This window comes from Chelonia mydas, chromosome 23 (assembly GCF_015237465.2).
Source record: "Chelonia mydas isolate rCheMyd1 chromosome 23, rCheMyd1.pri.v2, whole genome shotgun sequence".
NCBI classification, from domain to species: Eukaryota; Metazoa; Chordata; order Testudines; family Cheloniidae; genus Chelonia; species Chelonia mydas.
Window position 1 is genome coordinate 10017157 of NC_051263.2, and position 22830 is coordinate 10039986.

Genomic DNA, 22830 nt, shown 5'->3' on the forward strand with positions numbered 1-22830 from the left:
CCACTTGGTTGTCAGGAGGCCTGATTGGTCTGGCACCCGCCTGAATCAGGACGCCAGACGGTTGTGCTGACTCTCCCACCAGAGAGCTAACCTCCCCCAGACTGCGACGGCTCTGCCGGACTGTAGGCCAGAGCCCCCCTACTTGATTGCTGCCCCGCCCTGATCAAGGGCCAGGCAAATGGACCTTCTGCTGCTCTGCCTGCCTGGCTGTAGGCCAGAGCCCCTACTCGACAGCAGCCCTGCCCTGAATGAAGTCCCCGGGGAAACAGACTCTTGACCGTTGGTCGGCCTGACTGCAGGCCAGAACCATGAACACTGAGCTATTTCCCCTGAACCAAGGTACCCCGGAAGTATCGTAGCAAGGGGCATGGTCTCCCGCCCAGACGGATGGGGAGGAGCCGCGAACCCCCTACAGCCTCTCTTTCTACTCGTTCATACTTTTTCTCTAAATATGTCAAAACACAGCACGCTGTTAGGGCCCTGGGCGGGGACGCAGTGGAGCGGGAGGACCTGGGTTCCCCTTCAACCGCCACCCCACCGTCAGGAGTGGCAGCCTCCCGATGTGGTCGTCAGGAGGCCTTCTGCTGCTCTGCCTGCCTGACTGTAGCACAAGCACGCAACCTTCCCCCGGCCAGACACAGAAAAATAATACAAAATAAATGTTCAAAAGGGCCGATGGTGCCAAAAATGTACACGACCGGAAACGGGGACGGAGGGCGGGACGTAAACGCTACACGGGGCATGGAAACCTGTCAAAAAGTACATGGTGATAAAAGCTATTGAGCGGTTAACTACTCACGTGGCTGGGCAGGGCAGGCGGCCAATGGGGAGGAAGCCATGGTCCGGCATGATGTGTTCCACCCTGCTCCAGGCGGGCTCTGGTGCACCAAACCCCCAGAGTAGGGAGGCTGGCTTTTACTCGGACAGCTGGGCAGCTTCAATGACTGGGCTCTCCCTTGTACACATCAGTCTCATCCTCTGCAAGAGTGTTCGTAGGCTGGCACGGGCTGGACGGTGTTTCTTGCAGGCAGTGAGGATTAGCATGGTCTGCAAAGCCAGGCACCTGACAGAGGACTTGCTGTCCTCCTGCAAGCCTTTGAGGACTAAGATTGAAAGGAAGGAAATGGAGGTCAGAGCCATGGTGCTCTGGAAAGCCCTGGCAAACCAAGCCACAATGAACCCCATTCACTCACTATTTCTAGAACTGCCCCACCCCTGCAGTATCTGATGGCCTCATCCCTGCCTGTATTTAAGCTCCCCCTTCCCCCCAGTGCACAGATGGGCACTTAAGCCCAGAGAAGGGGAGATTCACAAAGGGGGCTGGGCATCGTTAGGCTACGCCTAACTTCCGGTGCCCTGCTGCCCTCCAGGAAATGCCGAGGAGGGAGCTCTGCCATTCTCTAGCTCTGGTTGGGGCCGAGCTGTGAACCTGCTCTGGGAGTGAGGAGCCAGAGCTATGTCACCCCTCCGCCCCCTTTTCCCCAACAAATGTGGAGGAGACGCTGCTCTGCCCTGCGCTGGCCCAGGGGTCCGGGCACGCAGCAGGGAGGTAGATGACCGGACGTCACCTCAGTCTCCTTTGGAGCAGTGGCTTGACACCAGGCACCCCACCTGGAGGTGACTGCAACAAACCCTGGGCTAGTGAGTGCAAGGGGGGGAGGCAGGACCCCACCTTTGCTGTGTTGGGGGGGGCAATCATCTGCGAAGGCCAGCCAGCTCAGGCCCAGTTTGGGGATTTGCCAGGCCACAGCTCTGAGGTCAGGGCTAAGTGCCTGGGCACATGCCAACCAGCAGACACCACAGGGTGAGGGGGAAGCTGATCGGGGGTTTGGGGATCTACATTTTGCAACCCTTTGTGGCTCTCGCCCAAGATCACATTGCTGGAGTCGGAGATTGAACCCAGCCCGCGGCCCTGGGCCATTCGTCCCTCTAGCGCTCAGTGCTCAAAGCGGGTACCACTCACCGTTGAAGATGGCCTCCAACTTCTCCTGGCTCTTCTGGTCCAGCTGCCGGGCAGTCAGCCCTACACACACAAACAGCTCATCACATCCCTGCATCCCCAGTGAGGGTGTCAAAGCGTCTGTCACCCTCCAAGCAGCGGGGCTTTCCCCTGCCCCTTGCTGCCCAGGACGGACTCCTGAGTCCCCAGGGGAAAGGGCGAGTCCCCAGGGATGGCTGTGGGGCTGGTTGCCAAAGGAGAGCATAGCGCCTTGAGGTTCCACTACCACGAGCCCATGGTGGGGTGGGGGGAGGAGGGGATGGGCACTGCATGGGGAGCAGTGGGGTTGGAGGGGGCCCATCAGCCGATCAGGGCAGTTTGGGGTGAGCTTGCTCCTGCGGGTTTCTGACACCCCTGAGCCTTCATTCGGCAATCAGGAGCCCAGGGGTTACTTCTCGCTGCCGGCAGGGACTGAGAAGAGCTTGAAACTGGATCCAGCCCCCCTGCTTAAGGGACCCCTCTGCTCTGTGGTTACCTAGAAACCTGATGGCCGCTTCTCTAATGGGAGCCTGCGGGTTTTTCAGAAAGGCCATGGCCTGGCAGAGGAAGGTTTCTGCCCTCTCCTTGTAGCACGCCACCTAGGAGCCAGAACAAGGGAGCACAAGGTTATTAAAGGCCTTTCCATCCTGCAGGCCAGGTTCCAGATCTGTGGAGTGTCCTGCTTTCGCCCCTCCTTCCTCTGCCGGGGAGATCACGCAGCGGGACTACAGCCAGGGCCAGGTGTGGTCCCGGGGCTGGGGCTCGGTGTGGGCACGGAGCCGGGCAATGGAGGGCTCCCTCACCAGGCAGTCACAGCCTCGCCAAAGCTCCTTTCGCTGGACGAGAGCACCGAGCTGGCTCCACCTTAGGAACTCCACAGCACGGCTGAGGGCGTCCCAACACACCTGCAAAACAAGAGGGGCCGGGGCGAGCCGGCCACGGTTACAGGAGGTGGAAGCCAGGGCAGTCCCTCGGCATAGGCGGCTGCATAGGGGACCACGAAATATGGGGCACCAAATTGCCCCAAATTTCATGGTGCCACTAGGCGGCTGCATGCTGCACATGCAGCAGCCCCAGCCCCAGTGACCCGCCCTATACCTCGGCCAGCCCCGCCGCGAGCTGCGCCCACTACAAAGGGCAGGGCTGTCCCTGGGGGGGGCCCAGACAACTCCCTCCGCCCAGCCTCTTCCCCTTCCCCCCTGCTACACCCCTGGCCTGCCCCCATTCCACCTCTTCTCCGCAAGCCTCTTCCCCCAGTGACCCCACACTCACCGGCAGTGGCAGGAAGTGGAGCAACCCGGTCCCAGCCCGCTCTACTCCAAAGGATTGCCCCCCGCACTCACCGGCGGTGGGAAGCGGAGTGCCGCGGCTGGGAGCTGGCAGGGTAGAGCGGGCTGGGGCCAGGCTGCTCCGCTTCCCGCTGCTGTCAGTGAATGTGTGTGTGGGAGGGATCCCTTTCCCCAAACCCCCTCCCTCGAGCCACACGGCTGGAGCCGGGGCGAGGGAAGCAGAGCTGGCTACTCCCAGCTCTCCGCTAATCCCCCAGGCCACTCTGGGCCTGTGGGCCCCCCAAAAGTGGCCCCACACAGCTCCTGCTTCCCAGACCCTGGTGGGGGGGAGGGGGAGGCCTGGGACCCCACACAGTCCCACTGCGGGGGGCTGGATAGGGCACCCAAATGGCTAGGGACGGCCTGGCTGAAAGCCACTAGCCTAGTTACCGGAGGCCGTCTGTGCGGAACGGTTCCCGGCCCGCGGCTGCTCGCGGAAGGGCGGAGGTGTGGCTAAGGCAATGGCTGGAAACCTGACTCAATTCCCAGCTCTTCCTGCAGGAACTCAGGCAAGTTGCTTAGGCCCAGGGCTACAAAGGGATTTAGGTGCCTAATGCCCTTGGGCATTCAAGACTTCTGAGGCGCTAGGCCTCACGCTGTGCCTTAGTTTCCCACCTCATGGGGGGTAGGAGGGTGAATTCATTACTGCTGGGGGCATTTGGCTCCCAAGTGATGGGGGCCATGAGAGCGAGCGTGTGCACAGGCACCTGGGGCGGGGCGGAGGGGGGGCTTGGGCATGTCATGGCTAGTAAGAGCTGTCCGGGCTGCTTGGCCAAGGGCACCTTGGGTCTTGGGCACCATCCGGAGGCTGGGTAGCTCTGCTCCGGGTAGGGACCATGGCCAGGGTTGTGCTCTTCCCACCAGCACAGCCAGGGGAATGTGCGGAGGCCAGTGGCTGTAGGAGTGGTGAGCTGACCCCTCCGCCCACCCATTCTCTCAGCCTGGCTGCAGGGGGGGAGTGTTGGCCTCAGAGGAGGCAGGGAAGACTCAGCAGTTGGCTGGGGCGCCATGGTCATGGCGCTACTGGACTCAACGTTCAAGTGATTTTGAGCACCTGATTGTCACAGCACTGAGCACCTGCCCTCTGCCGGCCAGACCCTTGAAAGGGGGGTGTCACATGTTGGTCCCCCCCCAACAAATTCCTGGTCACTGTAACAATCTCAGCTGCAGGCTCCAGCCTGTGGCCTCACCTGGGACACATTGGGACGCTCATCGTGCAGGAGGAGGAGCAGCGGGACCAGGCTCTGGAGGACGAGCTCCTTCATCTTTCTCCTGCTGGGCCCCCTTACAAGCTCCAGCAGGTGTTTAAAGAGGGCGATGGAGAGCACCCGGAGTTTGCTGGACTCCTGCAAGAGAGGATGTGGGGAGGAGACGCTGTGACGGTTGTGCTCACTCAGCGGGGTGAGCGCTCACTGTGACAGAGATGTCTGCCCTGCAGGGGGTATTGCTAACTCACCCCCAGTCATACAGGCACAGCTGGGGGCCAGAGTCTCATGGGCATAGCGCCATTGAAGGCAATAGAGATGCAGGTTTCCACCAGCTGAGGGGCTGGCCTGGCAACTTCTTGGCCAGAGAGAGCAGTAAGGTGGGGTGAGACAGCCCCTGGGATCTCACAACCAGCTCTGGGCACACTGACATCAGCACCCGCCTGTCAAGCCAAGGGGAAACGCTCAGGGCAGAGCAGCACCAGGACAGGGACGGCAGAGAGGGAGCGATGAGGAAAGATTCAAAGAGCGAAGGGATGTGTGTACTTTGTCCTCCCGCTTTGCGTGCCCGACTCACACTGGTGCTGACCCACAGCGACCCTCTAGCGAGGCCAAGGGGGCCAGGCATGGGGGGCAAATTCCTACACTGGTGTTTGTTCGGGCCACGCACAGGGACCTGGGGGGGATTTAAGCAGGAGCAAGGGGTGGTAAATGTGCAGGAGCTCCCAGATAGGGGGCCTTGGAAGCCATGACTGGAAACCACCCAGCCTCCAGGGGCTTGGGGTTCGGCAAGGGCTGCCCCACTCCTACACATGGGTTTCGTGTTAACTCAGGGTCGGCCCCACTTGGTCACATGATGCCCCCTCGCTGCATGGCAGCTGGCAGAGCCGGACCAGTCCAGTGACCTGGGAGGCCGGGCGAGCTGTGCCCAGCAGGGAGAACCAGGAGCAATAGCTGGGGGCTGTAGGGAGGGGCCACTGCTTTCTGGGAGGTGAGGCTGAGGGTAAGGGGGGGCAGCCTGGGGGGGCGGGTTGACTTGAGCTGTTCTGAGAGTGGCTGAACCTTTAAATGGTGCCCCCCCAATCAGCAGTTACATGTCGCCTCTGGGCACCAGGTTCTAGACCAGGCAGTTCTCTGAGTGACGTCTGTTGTAAAAGTGTTCATAAGTTCTTTTAGTCTGTTTATCTATTTGGCTGCGCTCTCCTGTCTGGCCACTTTGGAGACAGGCTCTTGGAACAGTAGTTCTCAGTTGTCTTTCCACCAGGAGCGGGTGCTGGCCTAGATGCAGGAGCTGCTCTTGGTGTTGATCTTTAGCTGGGCCTGTGCCACTGCTAAATCAAGAGCGGCCGGGTCCCAGCAGAGTTGGGGAGGGCTGAGGGTAGGATTTAGCGTTGTGAGAGCTGGGGAGGTGGGTGGTCCCTCCAGGAGCCCCCACTGGGGCGTTACCCCTGGAAGGCAGTAATGGATGGGTCCCTTTCTCCCGCCCACTTTGCTGGCTCTCGCCGTGCAGTGGGGGACTGAACATCAGTCTGGTGAACACGCTGGCGGGGGCTCGTTTGTGGTTACAAAAGGCCTGGGGAGAACTAGCCCCTCCTTTGATGCTGCCCTGCCATGAGAACGAAGGGGAGAGGAAAGGGCGGTAGCTGCAGAACCTACAGACGGAGCCGTTTCCTTATGGAGCTGACAGGCCAGCTGTGGGATTCCTGGCCAGGGAGGGGAGGGGCAGGATTTTCACCAGGGTACCATCACTTGTTACCCTGGAAGCCAGCAGGAGCATTGCGGCACCCTGTGCTGCAGAGGCCCCCTCGCTGCATGCAGGCTCAGGAATGCATGTCCTTCCCTCAAGGGGAGCCTCGTCCCCAGGCTGCCCTGATCCTTGTCAGCAGGCCTGCAGGACACCAGGGTTCCCACCCTTACTGCCATATGCTCTGATGGAGAATGGGCTAGCAGAAGAAGGCGGGAATGGGTTCATGTCATTTTCGACAATCCTTTTTCTGGCTGGGGCCATAGCATAGGTCCCGCTATCCCACCCGCCAGCCCCATTCACACGTCTGTGGCTTGAAGGGTCTCCCGCGGGCCGCCAGGCCTTACGTCATGAAAGAACGGCAGGAGTTTCTCAGCCACTTGCACAGCCACGGTGCTGGCGCTCTGCCTGTCCATGCCGGCGAGGATGTCTCTCAGCACGGTGATGGCATTGGAGATGACGCCCCTGTCTGCCTCGTGTAGCCGCTCCACGATGACTGGCTGCTGACGCTGGATTTTCCCCACCTGTGTGAAAGGAGGAGCTGCTTTACGAAACACCCTCCGGTGACCCAACAAGCCATTTCCAAAACAACGTCTGCCTCCCCTGCAGACAGAGCCACGGGAACTAGGAGTGCAGGGGGTGCTGCAGCACTCCAAGCTTTTACGGGGGGCTCTGCTCCTGGCCCCACACACAAGGTCCCAGCTGCCGGCCCTGCGCCAACTCCCAGCTGTGGCCCCAGCCTCGGCCCCCTTGCCCCATCCCTCTCCCGCCCCCCTGGAGCCATGGCCCTGCTCCTGAACCCAGCTCTAGGGGTGGTGGGGTGTGTGGACAGGTGTAAGGGGGTGCTCAGCACCTCCACTATAAAAAGTCTTCTAGCGCCCCGCCTCCAGATGACATATTAGAGCCTCAAAGCCCTTGCACAGCCCCAGCTAGGATCGCAGGCAGCGGGGCCGGCTACCTGCAACATAAGCAGCTGCTTCCTTGTACCCCCGATCTCAGGGGGTGGTATTTATTAGCAGGTATCATCTGTGGAAACTTCTCTGCACAACACCTTGACCCCAAACAAATCAAGTGTATTCTTCTTATAAGGGTTAGAATAGCACCTCCAGCGCCTATCTGCAATCAGGGCGTGTGCTGGGGGCTTTCCAGGCACAGAAAGAGACATTCCCTGGCCTAGAGCTTCCAGGCTAGACACACAAAGGAAGGATTTCTATCCCCGTTGTACAGACATGGAACTGAGGCACAGAGAGGCGACATGACTCACCCATGGTCACCCAGGGAGTCTGGCAGAGCCCGAAACTGAACTTGGGTTCTGCTGAGTCCCGGGCCTTACAGCCCAGCCTCGGCGAGGGAGCCGATTTTGTACACGAGTTCTAGCGTTGGTCTGTTACTAAAAGCCAGATTCAATCATTTCTGTATTTGGCTTTTGAACTGTTCAAAGACAGGACCATGAAAACCTCAACCGGGATCAGGGGAAAAAGTGTCCAATACAGGCTTACCGGTTCCGGAAGGAAAAATAAAACACCAGCAAGTGAAAACCAGGCTGAGGACATGGAACAATGGGAATGGTGGATAACAAAGAGAATTACAGTCATGCCCTCTCCATGTCTGATCGATTCATCGTCCGGGTTTAATAAACCGGACTCACCCGCTGTTCTCAGGGTAAGTAAATTATCATTAGGGAGAGTTGCCTTCAGATTGTCTCCTCTTTGACCAAGCTGCCAGATCTGTGTATTTAAGTCCCAAGGGTTTTCTCTGCCTTCACTATGCTGTGTCTATCACACTTGTTATGAGGTCTGAGCAGCAAAAGGCCCTTCTCGAGCTCTTCAGAGGAGCAAGTGCTGCGGGACAGAGCTGTGACGTCAACAGTTAAAACCTACGAGGCTCAAAAAGGGGATTCGTAGGAAAAAATGGTTCCAACTGAAGCAAAATGGCTCTGTCCCGGCGTCCCGGATCACTGGTGTCACCAGCATTTCCTGGAGGTCTAGAGTCCACAGCTCTGCTGCTACTCTAGTGCTAGGGTTCTTTGGATCACACACCCAGAGACGCACCCTGCAGGAGCCAGGCCCTGCCCTGCAGAACAACAGACAAAAGCCAGGCAGGGACTTGCCCAAGGTCACCCAGCAGGTCAGAGGCAGAGCCAGGACTAGAAACCAGGGCTCCTGACTCCAGGCCAGGGCCAGGTCCCCTGGGAAGCTTTCAATGACTCCAGCCCTGCATCAGCTCCCTGATGAAGGAGTTGCCAAGACTTTGAAGGAAAGAGCTCAAATTCAGAGGGATCATGGTAAATTGGAGGACTGGGCTATAGACAACAAAATGAAACTCACCCAAGACAAAAGTGAGGTGCTACATTTAGAGAAGAAAAAGCAAATGCACAGAAACAGAATGGGGGATAACCGGTTGAACTGCTGAGAAGGATCTGGGAGCTGCGGTGGATCACAGCCTCAGCATGAGTCAGCAAAGCGATGCTGTTGCAAAAAAAAAAAAAAGCAAATGCAATTTTCGGTTGCATTAACAGCGGTATAGCCTGCAAGTCATGGGAGGTGATAGTACCACTCTACTCAGTGCTGGTTAGGCCTCAGCTGGAGTACGGTGTCCAGTTTTGGTCACCAATGTCTACAAAAGATGTGGAGAAACTGTAATGGATCCAGAGGCGAGTGACAAAGATGATCAGAGGGATGGAACACAAGCCATACGAGCAAAGGTTGAAGGAACTGGCTATGTTTAGTTTGGAAAAGAGGAGATTGAGGGGGGACGTGCTAATGGCCTTCAGATTCTTCGAAGGCTGCCAGAAAAAAAGATGGCGAAAAGTTGTTCTCTCTTGCCACAGAGGGCAGGACAAGAGGGGATGGGTTCAAACGACAGCACGGCAGATTTAGATTAAATCTCAGGAAAACCTTCCTAACTGTAAGAAGAGTAGGACAATGGGACAGACGACTAGGGAGCTTGTGGAAGCCCCTTTGCTGGAGGTTTATAGAAGGAGGCTGGAGCCATCTGTCTCGGCTGGGATAGACACAACAAATCCTGCATCTTGGCAGGGGGCTGGACAAGCTGACCTTGCGATCCCTTCTCACCCTGCGGTTCTATGAGAGCTGTCCCAGAGCACCAGGAGAGGGTTTCGGCGTGTTCTGCCTCGACCATAGCACTGGCTAGAGTCACGCTCTCTCTCTTGGCCCAATGGCGATACCCAGTGGGAGACTGAGAGACACCCTCAGGCCGTGGAGGGGAAACACGGCGCTCCTTCCCTTGCTGCAGGGGCTGGAACTTACGGCCAAGGGGGCGACGCCAGCCTCTTGCTGAGAGACATCGTGATGCTGGCGCAGCGGCCATTCCTGCAGCCTGTCGAGCAGCTCCCGGAGGACCTTTCCTGCGGTCTTGGGGTGGGATGTCAGCACCCTCCACATCTCCACAGCAACGCTGCAAAGGGAGAGAGCCGATTTCACCTGGCCAGAGCCCCGCCAGCCTCCTGCACCCACCGCCACCTGCACCCTGCTGGGTCTCCCGCCACCGGCTGGCCCTTTGTTGCCCTCCAGATGCAGCAAGGGCCCCCACTGCCTGGCGCAGGCTGCATGGGGGCCGGGTCTGAGTGTCAGCCCCGGGGGAGGCCGAGGGCTGCCATCTGGGGTTTTGCAGGCTGGCCTGTCTCCACGGCATGTCAGCCTGCAAAACCCTCCAGAACAAGCAGCAGCTCTGCAGGGAGCAGGAGGTCTCTGGAAGGTTCTGCACGCCACTGTCCCTGGCAGCGGGACCAGTCCGGGGGAGCCGGAGCGCAAGCGGCAGCAGCCCCAGCCCCGTACCTGTCACATGACAGCGAGCAGCCCAGCAGGGTTGTGACCACCTCCTCGCTGTACTGGTTGCCCAGCACGACAAGGGCCCTGAGCAGCTGCTGCTGGGCCAGCGGCTCGCTGATGGAGTCCAGGTTGTGGTAGATGCTCATCACAGCCTCCGACACCTGGAAGGGAAATGGGGAGATGGGAGCCTTGGCTTCCTCGAGCTGCTATTGATCTGGGATGCCAGGGACCTGCCGTACCTGAGAGCCATCTGCCCTCCCACATCCTCTTCTCCAGCTCCAGGCCTAGAACACAGGGCCAATTCCCAGCCTATCGATTCATAGACTGCAAGACCACAAGCGGCCATGGAGATCACCTAGACTGACCCCCCTCATGGCACGGGACCTGCCCCTCAGTAATGCCGAGCGCCCAGAGACAGAGTCTCCCATGGATGGGCTCCCCCAGCAGGCTGTTCTCATTGCAGCTCTTACCCTCTCCAAGCTTGGGCTGGGGACCCACAGGATCACATGCAGCATGTGCCTGGCCGCCACCGAGTCATGGACGCTGGTGTCTCTCATGCCCTCGATAGCAGTGAGGAGGAAGTCCATGCGCTCGGATGGGTTGAAGTACTTCCCAAACATCTGAAACAAACCTGCCAGTGAAACCCCTTTTGCTGCCCAGTGCGGTTCCAGTCGGACCGAGCAGCCAGGAGTGCAGGCAAAGCCCGCTCTGCCGGGACAGGGCTGGGTTACTGCACCTGCGACGCACAGTCCCCAGCCAGCAATCAGGAGCTTTCCTGCATGGCACAGGCCAGCGTGGCAGTGCACGGGGGCACAATACCGCACAGCACGGATACACTCTCTAGTGCTCAGCAGGGGCTGGCACTGGTGCGTGGACGCAATGATGCCTTGGAGAGCATTAATCTCTGGGGAAGCTCCCACCACACCTGACAAGGAGCTGGGATCAGGTTTGGATGAGACCCAGTGCATCTTGGGATGTGGCATGTAGGGAGGCATATTGGCCCGCAATAGTAGAAGCCTTGCCAGCAGATCGAGGGAAGTGATTATTCTCCTCTATTCGGCACTGGTGAGGTCACATCTGGCCCCCCACAAGAGAAAGGATGTGGAGAAATCGGAGAGAGTCCAGCAGAGGGTAACGAAAATGATTAGCGGGCTGAAGCACATGAATTATGAGGAGAGACTGAGGGAAGTGGGCTTATTTAGTCTGCAGAAGAGAAGAGTGAGGGGGGATTTGATAGCAGCCTTCAACTACCTGCGGGGGTCGGGGGGGCGGGTTCCAAAGAGGCTGGAGCTCGGCTGTTCTTAGTGGTGGCAGGTGACAGAACAAGCATCAATGGTCTCAAGTTGCAGTGGGGGAGGTCCAGGTTGGATATGAGGAAACACTATTTCACTAGAAGTGAGCTGTAGCTCACAAAAGCTTAAGCTCAAATAAATTGGTTAGTCTCTAAGGTGCCACAAGTCCTCCTTTTCTTTTTGCGAATACAGACTAACACGGCTGTTACTCTGAAACTATTTCACTAGGAGGGTGGTGAAGCCCTGGAAAGGGTTACCTAGGGAGGTGGGGAATCTCCATCCTTAGAGATTTTTAAGGTCAGGCTTGACAAAGCCCTGGCTGGGATGATTTAGTTGGGGTTGGTCCTGCTATGAGAAGGGGGTTGGATTAGATACCTCCTGAGGTCTATGATTCTATGAGGTGGAGTGGGCCATAGGCAGGGCTCCGGCCCAACTGGATGGGGTCAGTCACACGCCTGGGTCTGTCCCTTCCCCCTGACTCCTAAGGTGTTAATTTCACTCGCCTGAGAACTCTGGGCACAACAATCCCAGGAAGCATTGAAAGTAGTTACCATGGCGATATTGCTGGTGTTGGTGAACCAGGTGACCCAGAAGGTGTTCTCCGCTCGCCACTCCCTGAAGACCTGCAGATACTCTGCACTCTGCTTTGCCAGCGTCGAGCCTGAACCAGGGAGGGGAAACAGACAGCAGGCAATAGAAATCAGAGGTTAACTTTGGAAATGGGAGTTTTGCAAGGAAGTTTAGAGACAAGTACATCTAAGAAACATACTGTAAATTCAGGCCAATAAACTCCCCCCCCCCCCGCCCTGAACAAAACTAAACAAACTAACCCCCCTGGAAGAGTCAAAATAAACCAGGCAGAAGTGCAGCAGCAGTGTGAGGCTCTCCAGTGGATTGCACTGAATGCAGCATGTAGGATTACCAGCCCTGTGGGCAGGTAGCACATCTGGGCATTTGGCCCAAGGAGCTACTGCCCTCAGAGACCAGCCGGCCAGAGGATCTGAACTGGTGGAGCCAAGGAAGACAGCGAGGTACATAGAGGAGACTTTTAGGGATGCAGTAGAGTGGTCCCACCCCCCGTCTGACAGCCTCTGTGCTGCTGAGGAGGGTGAAAGTTTCTGGGAAGGAGAACATCGAGCTGGAGCAGAGGGAGATGATCCCATAGTTGGGACCCACCTTCCAGATGAAGTCAGGATATTCTCTCACACTGAGGCTGCCCCTCCTGAGGCGGGAAGCCCAGTTACAAAGAAAAGCCAGGTAATAGTAATGGGGGATTCAATCAATAGACATATAAGCAGTTGGGTTTGTGATGAGTGGGAGAACCGCATGGTAAATTGCCCGCCTGGTGCAAAGGTTGCAGCTCTCACGAGACAGCCAAACAAACTTATGTGCAGTGCTGTGGTATGTAAGCTAATGTTTAAATCGGCCTCTGTACGAGATAGCGAATGTGACAGTGAAGTTTATAAAAGTCTCCAGATGTGATCCCTGGCAAGCCTGACTTCAGTACCAGGCAAATTGTTGAAATGATAGGAAAGAACAGAATTATCAGACACATAGGTGAACACAATTTTTTGGGGCAGAGTCAACATGGCTTTTGTAAAGGGAAATCATGCCTCACCAATCTACTAGAATTCTTTGAAGGGGGTCAACAAGAATGTGGAGAAGGGTGATCCAGTGGAAATAGTGTACTTGGACTTTCAGAAAGCCTTTGACAGGGTCTCTCGCCAAAGGCTCTTAACCCAAGTAAGCTGTCATGGGATAAGAGGGAAGGTTCTCTCATGGGTCAGTGGTTAAAAGATAGGAAGCAAACAACAGGGATAAATGGTCAGTTTTCACAGTGGAGAGAGGTAAAGAGCGGGGCACCCCAAGGATCTGTGTTGACACCAGTGTAGTTCAACATAGTCATCAATGATCCAGAAAACAGGGTAACCAGTGAGGTAGCAAAATTTGCAGATGATACAAAATGACTCAAGATAGTTAAATCCAAAGCAGACTGCGAAGAGCTACATAGGGATCTCACAAAACTGGGGGACTGGGCAACAAAATGGCAGATGACATTCAATATTGATAAATGCAAACTGGACACCACAATCCCGACTATACATACACAATTATGGGGTTTAAATTACCACTCAAGAAAGAGATTTTGGAGTCATCGTAAAGAGTTCTCTGAAAACATCCACTCACCGTGCAGTGGCAGTTAAAAAAGCCAACAGATGTTGGGAACCATTAGGAAAGGGATAGATAATAAACCAGAAAAATGTCATAACGCCCCGATACAAATCCAATGTGCGCGCCCACACCTTGAATACCGCATGTAGTTCTGGTCGCCCCATCTCAAAACAGATATATCAGACTTGTAAAAGGTGCAGAGAAGGGCGACAAAAATGATTAGGGGTATGGAAGAGCTTCCATATGAGGAAAGATTAAAAAGACTGGGGGCAAGTCTACACTTAAACCACTCTACCGCCATAGCTGCACCGGCGCTGTAGCGTTGAAGAGAAGATGGTTCTCTGCCAACAAGCTCTGAATCCACCTCCCGGAGAGGCGCTAGCTATGTCAGTGGGAGGGGTGCTTCTGCCAACAGGGGTGTGGATTTTTCACAGCCCTGAGCAATGGAGTGATAACAATATAGGTCTGCAGTGTAGACCTGGGACCATTTAGTTTAGAAAAGAGCTGACTAAGGGGGAAGATGACAAAGGTCTATAAAATCATGACTGGTGTGGAGAAAGTGAATAGGGAAGTGTTATTTACCCCTGCACATAACACGGGAACTAGGGGTCACTTTCTGAAATTAATAGGCAGCAAGTTAAAAGCAAAGAAAAGAAGGTATCTCTGCACACATTGCACAGGCAACCTGTGGAAATTGTTGCCGTGGGATGTTGTGAAGCCTAAAAGGATAATTGGGTTCAAGATAATTAGGCCGTGCAACCCCAGACTCTGCATGTCCCTAAACCTCTGACTACCAGAAGCTGGGACTGGATGAGAGGGGATGGATCACTCCAAATTTCCCTTTTCAGTTCATTCTCTCTGAAGCATGAGGCACTGGCCGTTATCAGAAGACCCAATACTGGGCTAGATGAACTGATCTGAGTCAGTATGTCCATTCTTATGTGAGTTATGAAGAGTAGAATATGGACAGGGGAAGCTAAAGACATCAAGGGAAACTCCATGGCTTGAAGGACTATGGATACTAAGGAGGTTTTTTTCAAAAAGTGTATTAGGAACAAAAGAAATCCTAGCAATGGTGTAGACTCCTTACTAGATGGAGACTGTTTAAAAGGATGCAGAAAAGGCAGAAGTGTTCAATAAATATGTTTCCCATGTTTGGAAACCCCATGTCAGTGTATTTAGGAAGGACAAGGGTCTCCAGTGCTCTTACGTTTTTGCCGCAGCAGGAAGGCGTAGAGGTGGTGAAGTCCCTCCATAGCCGATCGGCAGATCTCCTGCTCCTGCTCAGCACAGCGCAGCGTGAGACAGCCCACCAGCTGGCCCAGGACTCTGAACTCCTCCAGTCCCTGACGGAGAGAGGGAGCAAGGGGAGTCACTCGCCCCTGCAGGCCCAGCGCAGCATGTCCCCCTGGCATTGCACTAGCAAGGGGCTAGAACCGGGGGAGGCAGAGCCCAGCGCAGAGAGACTGGGGACAATGAGAGCAGGAGGAGCCATGGGGCCCATCACCAGGGACTGAGGGAAGCTCAGCAGGGACGGGAAGTCTGGGTAGCAAAGTCAGCAAACGTTGCCCTCGAGTGGGGACCTGGGTAAGGAATGAACTAACGTCCAGTCTCCATCTCAAGGGCAAGCTCCTAATCGCAGCCCCTTCTCCCATCCCCCTCCCTCCACTGACCTCAGGTCCAGGAGCGTGAGGTCACCTTGGACTCCTCTTCTCTGCATTGCGCCTCTCTCACTCCATCCTGGAGCTCCCCACAACCCCCACTTCCTGCGCCGCACCCAGCCTGCCGGCTCTCTCCTGCCGGCTCTCTCCTGCAGCCTCCCCCTCTAGCCTCCCCCTCCTGCCAGACCTTCCCTTGCCCCTCCTGCAGCCCCTGCACTCGCTCCCTGCTCTTCCCCACATTGTCGCACCAAGCCCCTTGCCCTCCTCTCCTGGGGTCTGCACGGCCTCCCCTGACCCACTCCCCATTGCTCTGGCTCCTTTGGCCTCTCCCATCCCTTTCACTGTGTCCCCTCCCACCTCCCTCCTTCTCTTCTGCTGCCCCAGCCTCTGGGGGCATATCATCCAAGCGCCCCCCTCCAGCTGCCGGAGGGGAGGCCCTGCCACAGGGGGGATGGAGCAGCTGGAGCAGCTCAATGGCCCTGAGCACCCAGAGCAGGGGGTGTTCATCTGGCAGCCTGGCAGAAGCTGATGCCAAAGCATCCCGGGGGCAACTGACAAAGGGGGTGAACAGACACCTGGGTTCAGAGGGTGCTCTCAGGGCGATCCTGTGTAAATCCGCTGACCCTGCGGAGCAGACTTTGGTCCTAGGGGAACAGCGGGGAGAGTCCTTGGAGATAGAATTATGGGGCTCCACCCAAGGCCCACTGGAGTCAGAGGACAGACCCGTCCACATCAGGGCTCATTAGATTGGACTCCTACGGAGGATCTTGCTGAGTCACTATTCCAGGCCCGGGTTTTCCCTGCCAGGGAGCGCTGCACCGCGAGGCTGCTCAGTGCAGTTAGGAGACGGCCAGAGTCACAGGCTGCTCACCTTGAATTGGTGTTGACCAGAGATGAATTTGGTCAGCCAGGTGATTCTTCCCACTGCCCTCAGCCGCACATGCACCTCCTTGGATGCGGTCCAGGGGAGCAGGACCTGAGAGAAACAGATTGGGACAAATTGCGAAGGAGAAGTACCAAAAAATAGCACAAGCACATAGCGTGAAAATCAGAAAAGCTAAGGCAAAAATGAGTTCTAACTGGCAAGGGACATAAAAGGCAATGAGAAGCAGCTCTGTAAATGCATTAGGAGCAAGAGAAAGACAAAGGAAAGTGTGGGGCCACTACTCTGAGGAGCAGAAGGCACGGGGGTGTCCCTTGCTTGGGATTAAATGGAGCCTTGGTCCCAGAGCCCCACCCCAGCTACAGGACTCGTCCCCTTCCTGCCCCCATGCCTCCACACCTCCAAGATGTTTTGCAGCACCACAAGGTTGGGCTTCTCCTCCTCGCACACCAAGGCCTTCAACAGCTCATCCATGGTGTTCAGAGTCTGCGTGCAGAGCAGAGGAGAAACCACAGCAAGTGGCGTTACCCAGCCAAGCGATGAACCAATGCCCTGGCGTGTGACCTGCCCCAGGCCATGGCAGCCCCCGCTATTCCAGCTCACCCTCTCACTTGTACCCGCAGGGGACCTACTGCAAACTCTCCTGGCAACAGGACCCCACCCGCTTTTGCTGTCCCCAGGGAGGCCACTGCACACAGTCTAATGCATTAGAAGAGTCAGGAAGGACTCCGCATTTGAGGGGGAGGGGAGATTTCCAGCCAAGCTTCACTTCCCCTGGCCTGTGTGCGTCTCAAGCAGCCGATCTCATGGCCCCCAGCCATGCACTGGGGTGAATGTGCTTGTGAAGGGAGTGTCTGTTCCCCACTAATTGCCGGTGCCTGTGAAGGAGAAATGCCTACTACTGCTACCCTATGAGGGAGTTACTCCTTTATCTGCGGCGGTGGGGCTTGTGCTTTGGTACTGCAGGTCCTGAGCTGAAGCGCTGCCAAGGAGCTGTGATCATTACACTCTTATGCCAGCGCCAGGTAACCCAGGGGGCAGGGACACGAGCGACTTGCAGGATTCTCCCTCGGTTTGGGGCAGCTCCTCATGGCTAGTTTGGGGCTTACGTTGTTGTATAGAGCAGCCTCCATGCCCTGGTTGGTGTTTGCTGGAGGCAGGGAGAAGGTGCTGGCGAAGCAGACGGTGAGCAGGCTGGATAGCTCCATTCCCCGCAGCAGTGGCTTCACTTTGCTAAGAGAAGAGACATGCGCGGATTGGAGGGCTGAGGAGAGACTGATGCACTGATGTTGGCCTCAGGCTCCCAGGACATGCTGGGCAGGCTTCTGGGAAGCTGAGAGCAGGGCGCCAGCGGCACTGAGAGAGAGCCCCCCATGGTGCAGGCTGTGCCACGTGCCAGGGCTCAGCCTGCCCAGCCTCTGAGCCACAGGGAGTCGCTGAGCTGCCGGTGTGATGCAGCTGGCACAGCTGGCGGCGACTCCGGTGGCTCCGCTCCAGCAGTGCCCAACTGCCCCTCTCCCCCCGGAGCCATCGCCTGCGGGTCCCAGAGGGGACCGGTCCAACCCCCTCACTCCCTCCCCCACATCTTCACATGGCCACTTGGAGAGGTCGCCAGGCACCGAAGGATCCTCCACCACCAACCCACGGGTGCCAGCGCACATGCACCAGCTCCATGGCCTGGTGCCACGTGCCCGGGGGAATCAGAAGACGGGGGAGGAGCAGAGGGGGGGGAGAACTGGCCATGCCAAGAGGCTGGCGTGTCTGGCTGCACACAGCACTAGCTGAGGCTGCGCGGGCAGGCCGGGTACCTCAGCTCCATGATGGCGAGCATCGCTTGCTGACGCACCCCGCTGGTCAGGGAGTCGACGAACTCAAGATCAATCAGCTCCTGGGGAGACAATGTGGGGAAGTGCCAGCCGGGCTCCGTGCTCCCGTAAGGCTCCGACTGGGGAGCAAAGAGCAGGGCCTGCAACACGTGGCCTCGGCAGACAGGTCGTCCTACTGTGGGCTTGATGGTGTGCAGGGCTCCAGCTGGAGAGCGCAGTGCAGGGCCTGTGGTCAGTGCCCCAGCGTCAGGCGCCAGTGCACTGCAAAGGCTCCATCAGCATTAGCACCCAGGGACTCCACCTGAGACCAGGCTCCTTGTGCCAGGTCCTGCACACACACAGTGAGAGCCAGTCCCTGCCCCAGAGAACTCACGAGCTAACTGGACGAGACAAGGCATGGGAGGGAAACTGAGGCACAGAGGGGGAAGTGATTTGCCCAAAGGTCTCACTGAGGAACTGAGCCCCAGCCCACTGGACCACCCACCAGCACACGCTGTCCCACGTTCAGGGAAGGGAGGTAAGCTCCGGAAAGCTTTCTGCAGCGCCGCAGAGCAAAGACTTTCCCAATCTACGGAGCAGATTTGTTGCTAGTTCCCTAGTGGGCACTGACTGCGGAGTTGGGGCTCTGTGCAGGGAGACTGGTGTATACAGAGCGACCTGGTGACTTGGGAAGCTGGGTGCAAGGGAACAATCTACGTTTCAATACAGTGACATGTTCAGGACCAAAGAACGCAGGCCACACTCACAGCATGGGGGGCTCTAACCTGGGAAGCGGTGACTCTGGAAAAGACTTGGCAGTCATGGTAATCAGCTGCACAGGAGCGCCCAGTGCGAGGCTGGGGCCAAAAGGGCTTATGCCATCCTGGGCTGGACAAACAGGGCAATCTCCAGTTGTTAGAGAGGTTATTTTCCCTCTGTATTTGGCACTGGTGCGACCACTGCTGGGATCCTCTGTCCAGGTCTGGTGCCCACAATTCAAGGAGAATGTTGAAAAATTGGAGAGGGGTCAGAGAAGAGCCACAAGAGTGACTGAAGGACTGGGAAACATGCCTTATAGTGAGAGACTCCAGAAATCAATCAGTTCAGCTTCACAAAGAGAAGGTTACAGGGTGCCTTGATGACAGTCTGTAAGTACCTACACAGGGAGCAAATGCTTGAAAATGGGCTCTTCAGTCTAACAGACAAACGTCCAACACGATCCAGCGATTGGCAGTTGAAGGTAGACAAATCTGCAGAGCTCTCCAGGCCAATCACTAAACCCCCCAAGTAACATAGCCCGAGTGTGTGTTTTACTCACCTTTATCTTTTTCACAAGGAGGGCTTTGCCAAGAAAAGCTGCCAGGTTTCCTTCTGGGTGCCTCGTAAGGACGGCCCTGCTGATGGTGATGACACAATCCAAGAATTCAAGTTTCTTGGCCTCCTCCTATGTCCCGCAGAGATTAGACAAAAACAGGAAGGTTAGCGTGGAAAGGAGCTGCCAGTGGGAGATATGTCAGAAAGCTTCCCCCCAGCGCTGCTCAGGCTTTGATATGCCGAAGGCCAGAAGGCCATTCATCTCCCAACAGGAGTGACTATGTGGGTTGGGCAGGGCAGCTCTGTGTGAAACCAGACCAGAGAGGGAGCAGATCTCACGGGGTAGGTGTCCAAAGAGGAACTGCAAGATGGGGGCTAAGCAGCCAGACAGTCTTACTGGGGGGCTTGATAGAGTGGGAGGAACATCTGGGTGTGACACCCTGACACCCCAATATTCGCCACTGTCATCTAATTAGGATATGTTTGGTACCAAGTATGTCTTGTAAGGTATCATTCTAAAAGTCTTTCTCTGCTAGACATTAATGTCTCATTGGATTGCATGTGCTATCGTTGGATGTGACGTTCTGAAGTTCAGCTGTGTATGTGTTCCTGAAAAACACTGTGAGGTTCACAACAGCCTTTCAGGTAGAACAGCAAAAAAGCCAAACACTGGCTCCTGGAGGAAATGCACAAGCATTAGGGCTACCCCAGGAACTGCGTGCAATAGAAACCTCCCCGAGATAACGCGACACAACGGGACCTGTTGGACCCAGGTCACAGCAAAAGAGTTTTCCAGCAAGTGGGAAGAGAAGATAAAAGGGGAACAATGACATCGCGGGGGGGACGGGACGGGACCTCAGACTCCCTGCAATAAGATACCTGGAAACACTTGAGGGACAAAGATTGAACCATGAGAAGTGATGGTCCCAGGCTAGAGAGAGAGATTCCTAGCCTGTGCAAGAAAACCTGGGAAATCCAAGCTGCAAAACCAAGGCAGCTTCTGCCTTAAGAATCTGCCAACCTGTTTATCACTCAGGGAGAATTTGCTAATGTCTGTCCTATCTATCTGGTGTGTAAAGCTTCGTTTGTGTGTTTTGTTTATTTACTTCGGTAATCTGCTTTGTTCTGTTTGCTATCTCTTATAACCGCTTAAAATCTACCTCTTGTAGTTCATCATCTTGTTTCTTGTTTATACCACAACCCAGTTTGTAGTATAAATTAGTAAGTGGGAGGAGGGGCAAAGAGTTGTTCATACCTCTCTCCACACCGAGGGAGGGGGCGAATGTCATAAAACCTTTGGGTCTGTACTCCAAAGGAGGTGGGCACCAGAGGACTGGGACAAGGCCCTTCAGCTGAGTCTTCCCAGAGCTGATCTCAGTGTCTGTGTCTTTCTGCAGCTGGGTGTGGCCCTGCCTGTGTGTATGGCTGGAAGAGGCTTGTGAGCCGAGGCCAACAAGACAAGGTAACGGGGGCCCAGGCTGGCAGAACAGGCGGGCTCAGTGATAAGCCAGTACATCAGGTGGCACCTCAAAGGGGGGCAACCCATCATGCTGGGGACTGGCCAAATCCAGTGGGCACAAGTGGGCAAGGGGCATGGTGGGTGCCTTTTGTAACTCAAGAGAGGATGTTTTTAAGATGCTCTAGTTTCAACAGGAATTATTTGGGGGCAGGTCTCTGGCCTGTGTTATACAGGAGGTCACAGTGGTCCCGTCTGGCCTTAGAATCCATGCCTCATGCGGAGAAGGACGGATGGTGCATGTGGACAGGGCAGTAGCTGAGAGATCAGAGGAGGGCTCTTGGTACCTGTTCATTGCCCTTGAGAAAGGCGTTGATGTACTCTAGGGTCTCTTTCTCCTGCGAGTCTGGCCCCATAAAGCAGGAGGCATTCCCAGGTGATGGTGAATCTGATCAAAAACAGAGCAGTGGTAATACCTGGGGCTGCCAAGCTGCAGGCTGGGTGAGAGAGATCTTAGCAGAAACCCTTGCCCCCCACTCCCACCCAGCAGGGTAGCAGCCCTAATGCACAACAGGGTCTGGCACAGCCATCCCTGGTTTCCCCAACTCTTTGCTGCTCAGCCCAGCAAAGATCCAGTCAGAGCCCTGGTTCCCAGCGGCCACCCCACTTCCCTGCCACACCCAGCATGCAGGCTGAGCCTGGGGATTTGGGGAGCGCCACACCTGAAAGGAGGCATGATGTCAGGCTATGAGTGGTGTCCCCGCTCTCCGGGCCATTGCTGGAGGGGGCAGAGGGACTGGCAGTGAATCGGTCTGCTCCCCGCTGCGGGAGAGGGAGGAGTTACCCAGTCTGCGCGGGATACGGGGACCCAGGGCCTGCCCGTTCTGCTTCCTCTGACTGCCTCTCCTGCCATTGACAGCCACCGGGTGTAACCTGGGCAGGCCCTGGTTTCCCATCATCGACCCCCCCACCCAAATGCCCTGCGCTGTGCCATGTGTCACTCCCCTGCAAAGGAGCCAGCAGATGGGGCTGCAACATCAGGGGACATCTCATGCTTTGGCCGGCGCCCTGCAATCCTAGGCTTAACAACCCACAGTGCACAGAGCATCCCCTTCGACCGGTGGAAACATCTTCCGACCCCGCAGTGTGACGGATCGGGGTGGGCAATTCAGTCAGTCTCCACCTGATGCTTCTGCTGCCGCCCCAATGCCCCGATCAGATGCAGGGGCTGCAGTTGCTGCCAGCAGGAGGGGCCATTCCCCCCTGCCTGGGTTTTCCTGTCTCTCCATCTCATGGCAGCCCAGAGTTGTACAAAGGTGATGGAGTCTTCTCCCGCCACTGACACCCTGGTCTTGCAACCCCAACCCCCAGAGGGGCCAAGTCCCACCGCAATGCAGGGCCATGGCCCCTGCCATTTTTGCAGCCCCCTCCGCCCACCCAGGAGGCACCCACTCACCAGCATGGAAGGGCTGAGGCACACACAGCTCCTGCTGCTGCTGTGGCCTCTTCCGCGGACTCTTCCTTCGAGGAGGTCTTGTCTCCTCCCAGGCACGGATAGGTTTCAAGGGGACCTTGCGGACTTCCTCAGCCATCCTGCAAGAAGCCAGGACAAGGCATTGCTTGTGAGGGATGAGAGGCGACTGCCCCGTTCAGCATCAGGGCCAGTCCACGTATTGCCGTTCCACCAGCGCCTACAGCTGCCAGCTGAGATCAGGGCCCTGTTGCCCCAGGTGCTGCAGAGAATCCCTGGGCCGTAGGGCTCAGACTCTAACTAGCCAAGGCAGCCAGCAGGGAAACAAGCCAATGGATGTGCTCAAAGTCACCCAGTCAGTCAGCAGTACAGGCAGGATTAGAACCCAGGTCTCTGGACTCCCAGGCCCATCCCGCAGGCCAAACGGCCTCCCCCGGGTCTCTCCCGCCTCTCCTTCTGCTGGTTCACAAACTGCCCAGCAGACAGGCTGCATCCAAGCACTCAGGATTCTTCCTGCCCAGGGAAATTACCCTGATCCCTTCCCCCAGGAATCTTGGGGCCGTGGCAGGTCCCAGGTGGGGGAGGCAAGCGGGGTGGGGGAGCGGGGGGCGGGCTGGAGAGCAGCAGGAGTTGCTCTGACACCACCGTGAAGGGGAAGAAGCAGAAGGCGGGAGAGCGGCAGGCAGGCAGGCTGTGCGGGGGCAGAGCTTTGTGGCGATTTCACCTGTTT

General features: G+C 56.6%; 1 protein-coding gene across 1 annotated transcript; it reads right to left on the minus strand.

Moving 5' to 3' along the window:
• Positions 1–249: 249 nt before the first annotated feature.
• On the minus strand, positions 250–22343 carry LOC122463690 (maestro heat-like repeat-containing protein family member 7). Its single transcript, XM_043534871.1, has 19 exons — positions 22086–22343; positions 20977–21077; positions 19178–19303; positions 17863–17942; positions 17164–17287; positions 16454–16540; positions 16043–16147; positions 14721–14856; positions 12515–12526; positions 11890–11999; positions 10517–10666; positions 10053–10207; positions 9525–9672; positions 6603–6779; positions 4497–4652; positions 2782–2883; positions 2475–2577; positions 1964–2023; positions 250–1103 (listed from the first exon to the last, which is right to left on the minus strand). The coding sequence occupies exons 1-19, from the start codon at positions 22219–22221 to the stop codon at positions 916–918; spliced, it is 2256 nt and encodes a 751-aa protein (XP_043390806.1). The 5' UTR covers positions 22222–22343; the 3' UTR covers positions 250–915.
• Positions 22344–22830: the final 487 nt, after the last annotated feature.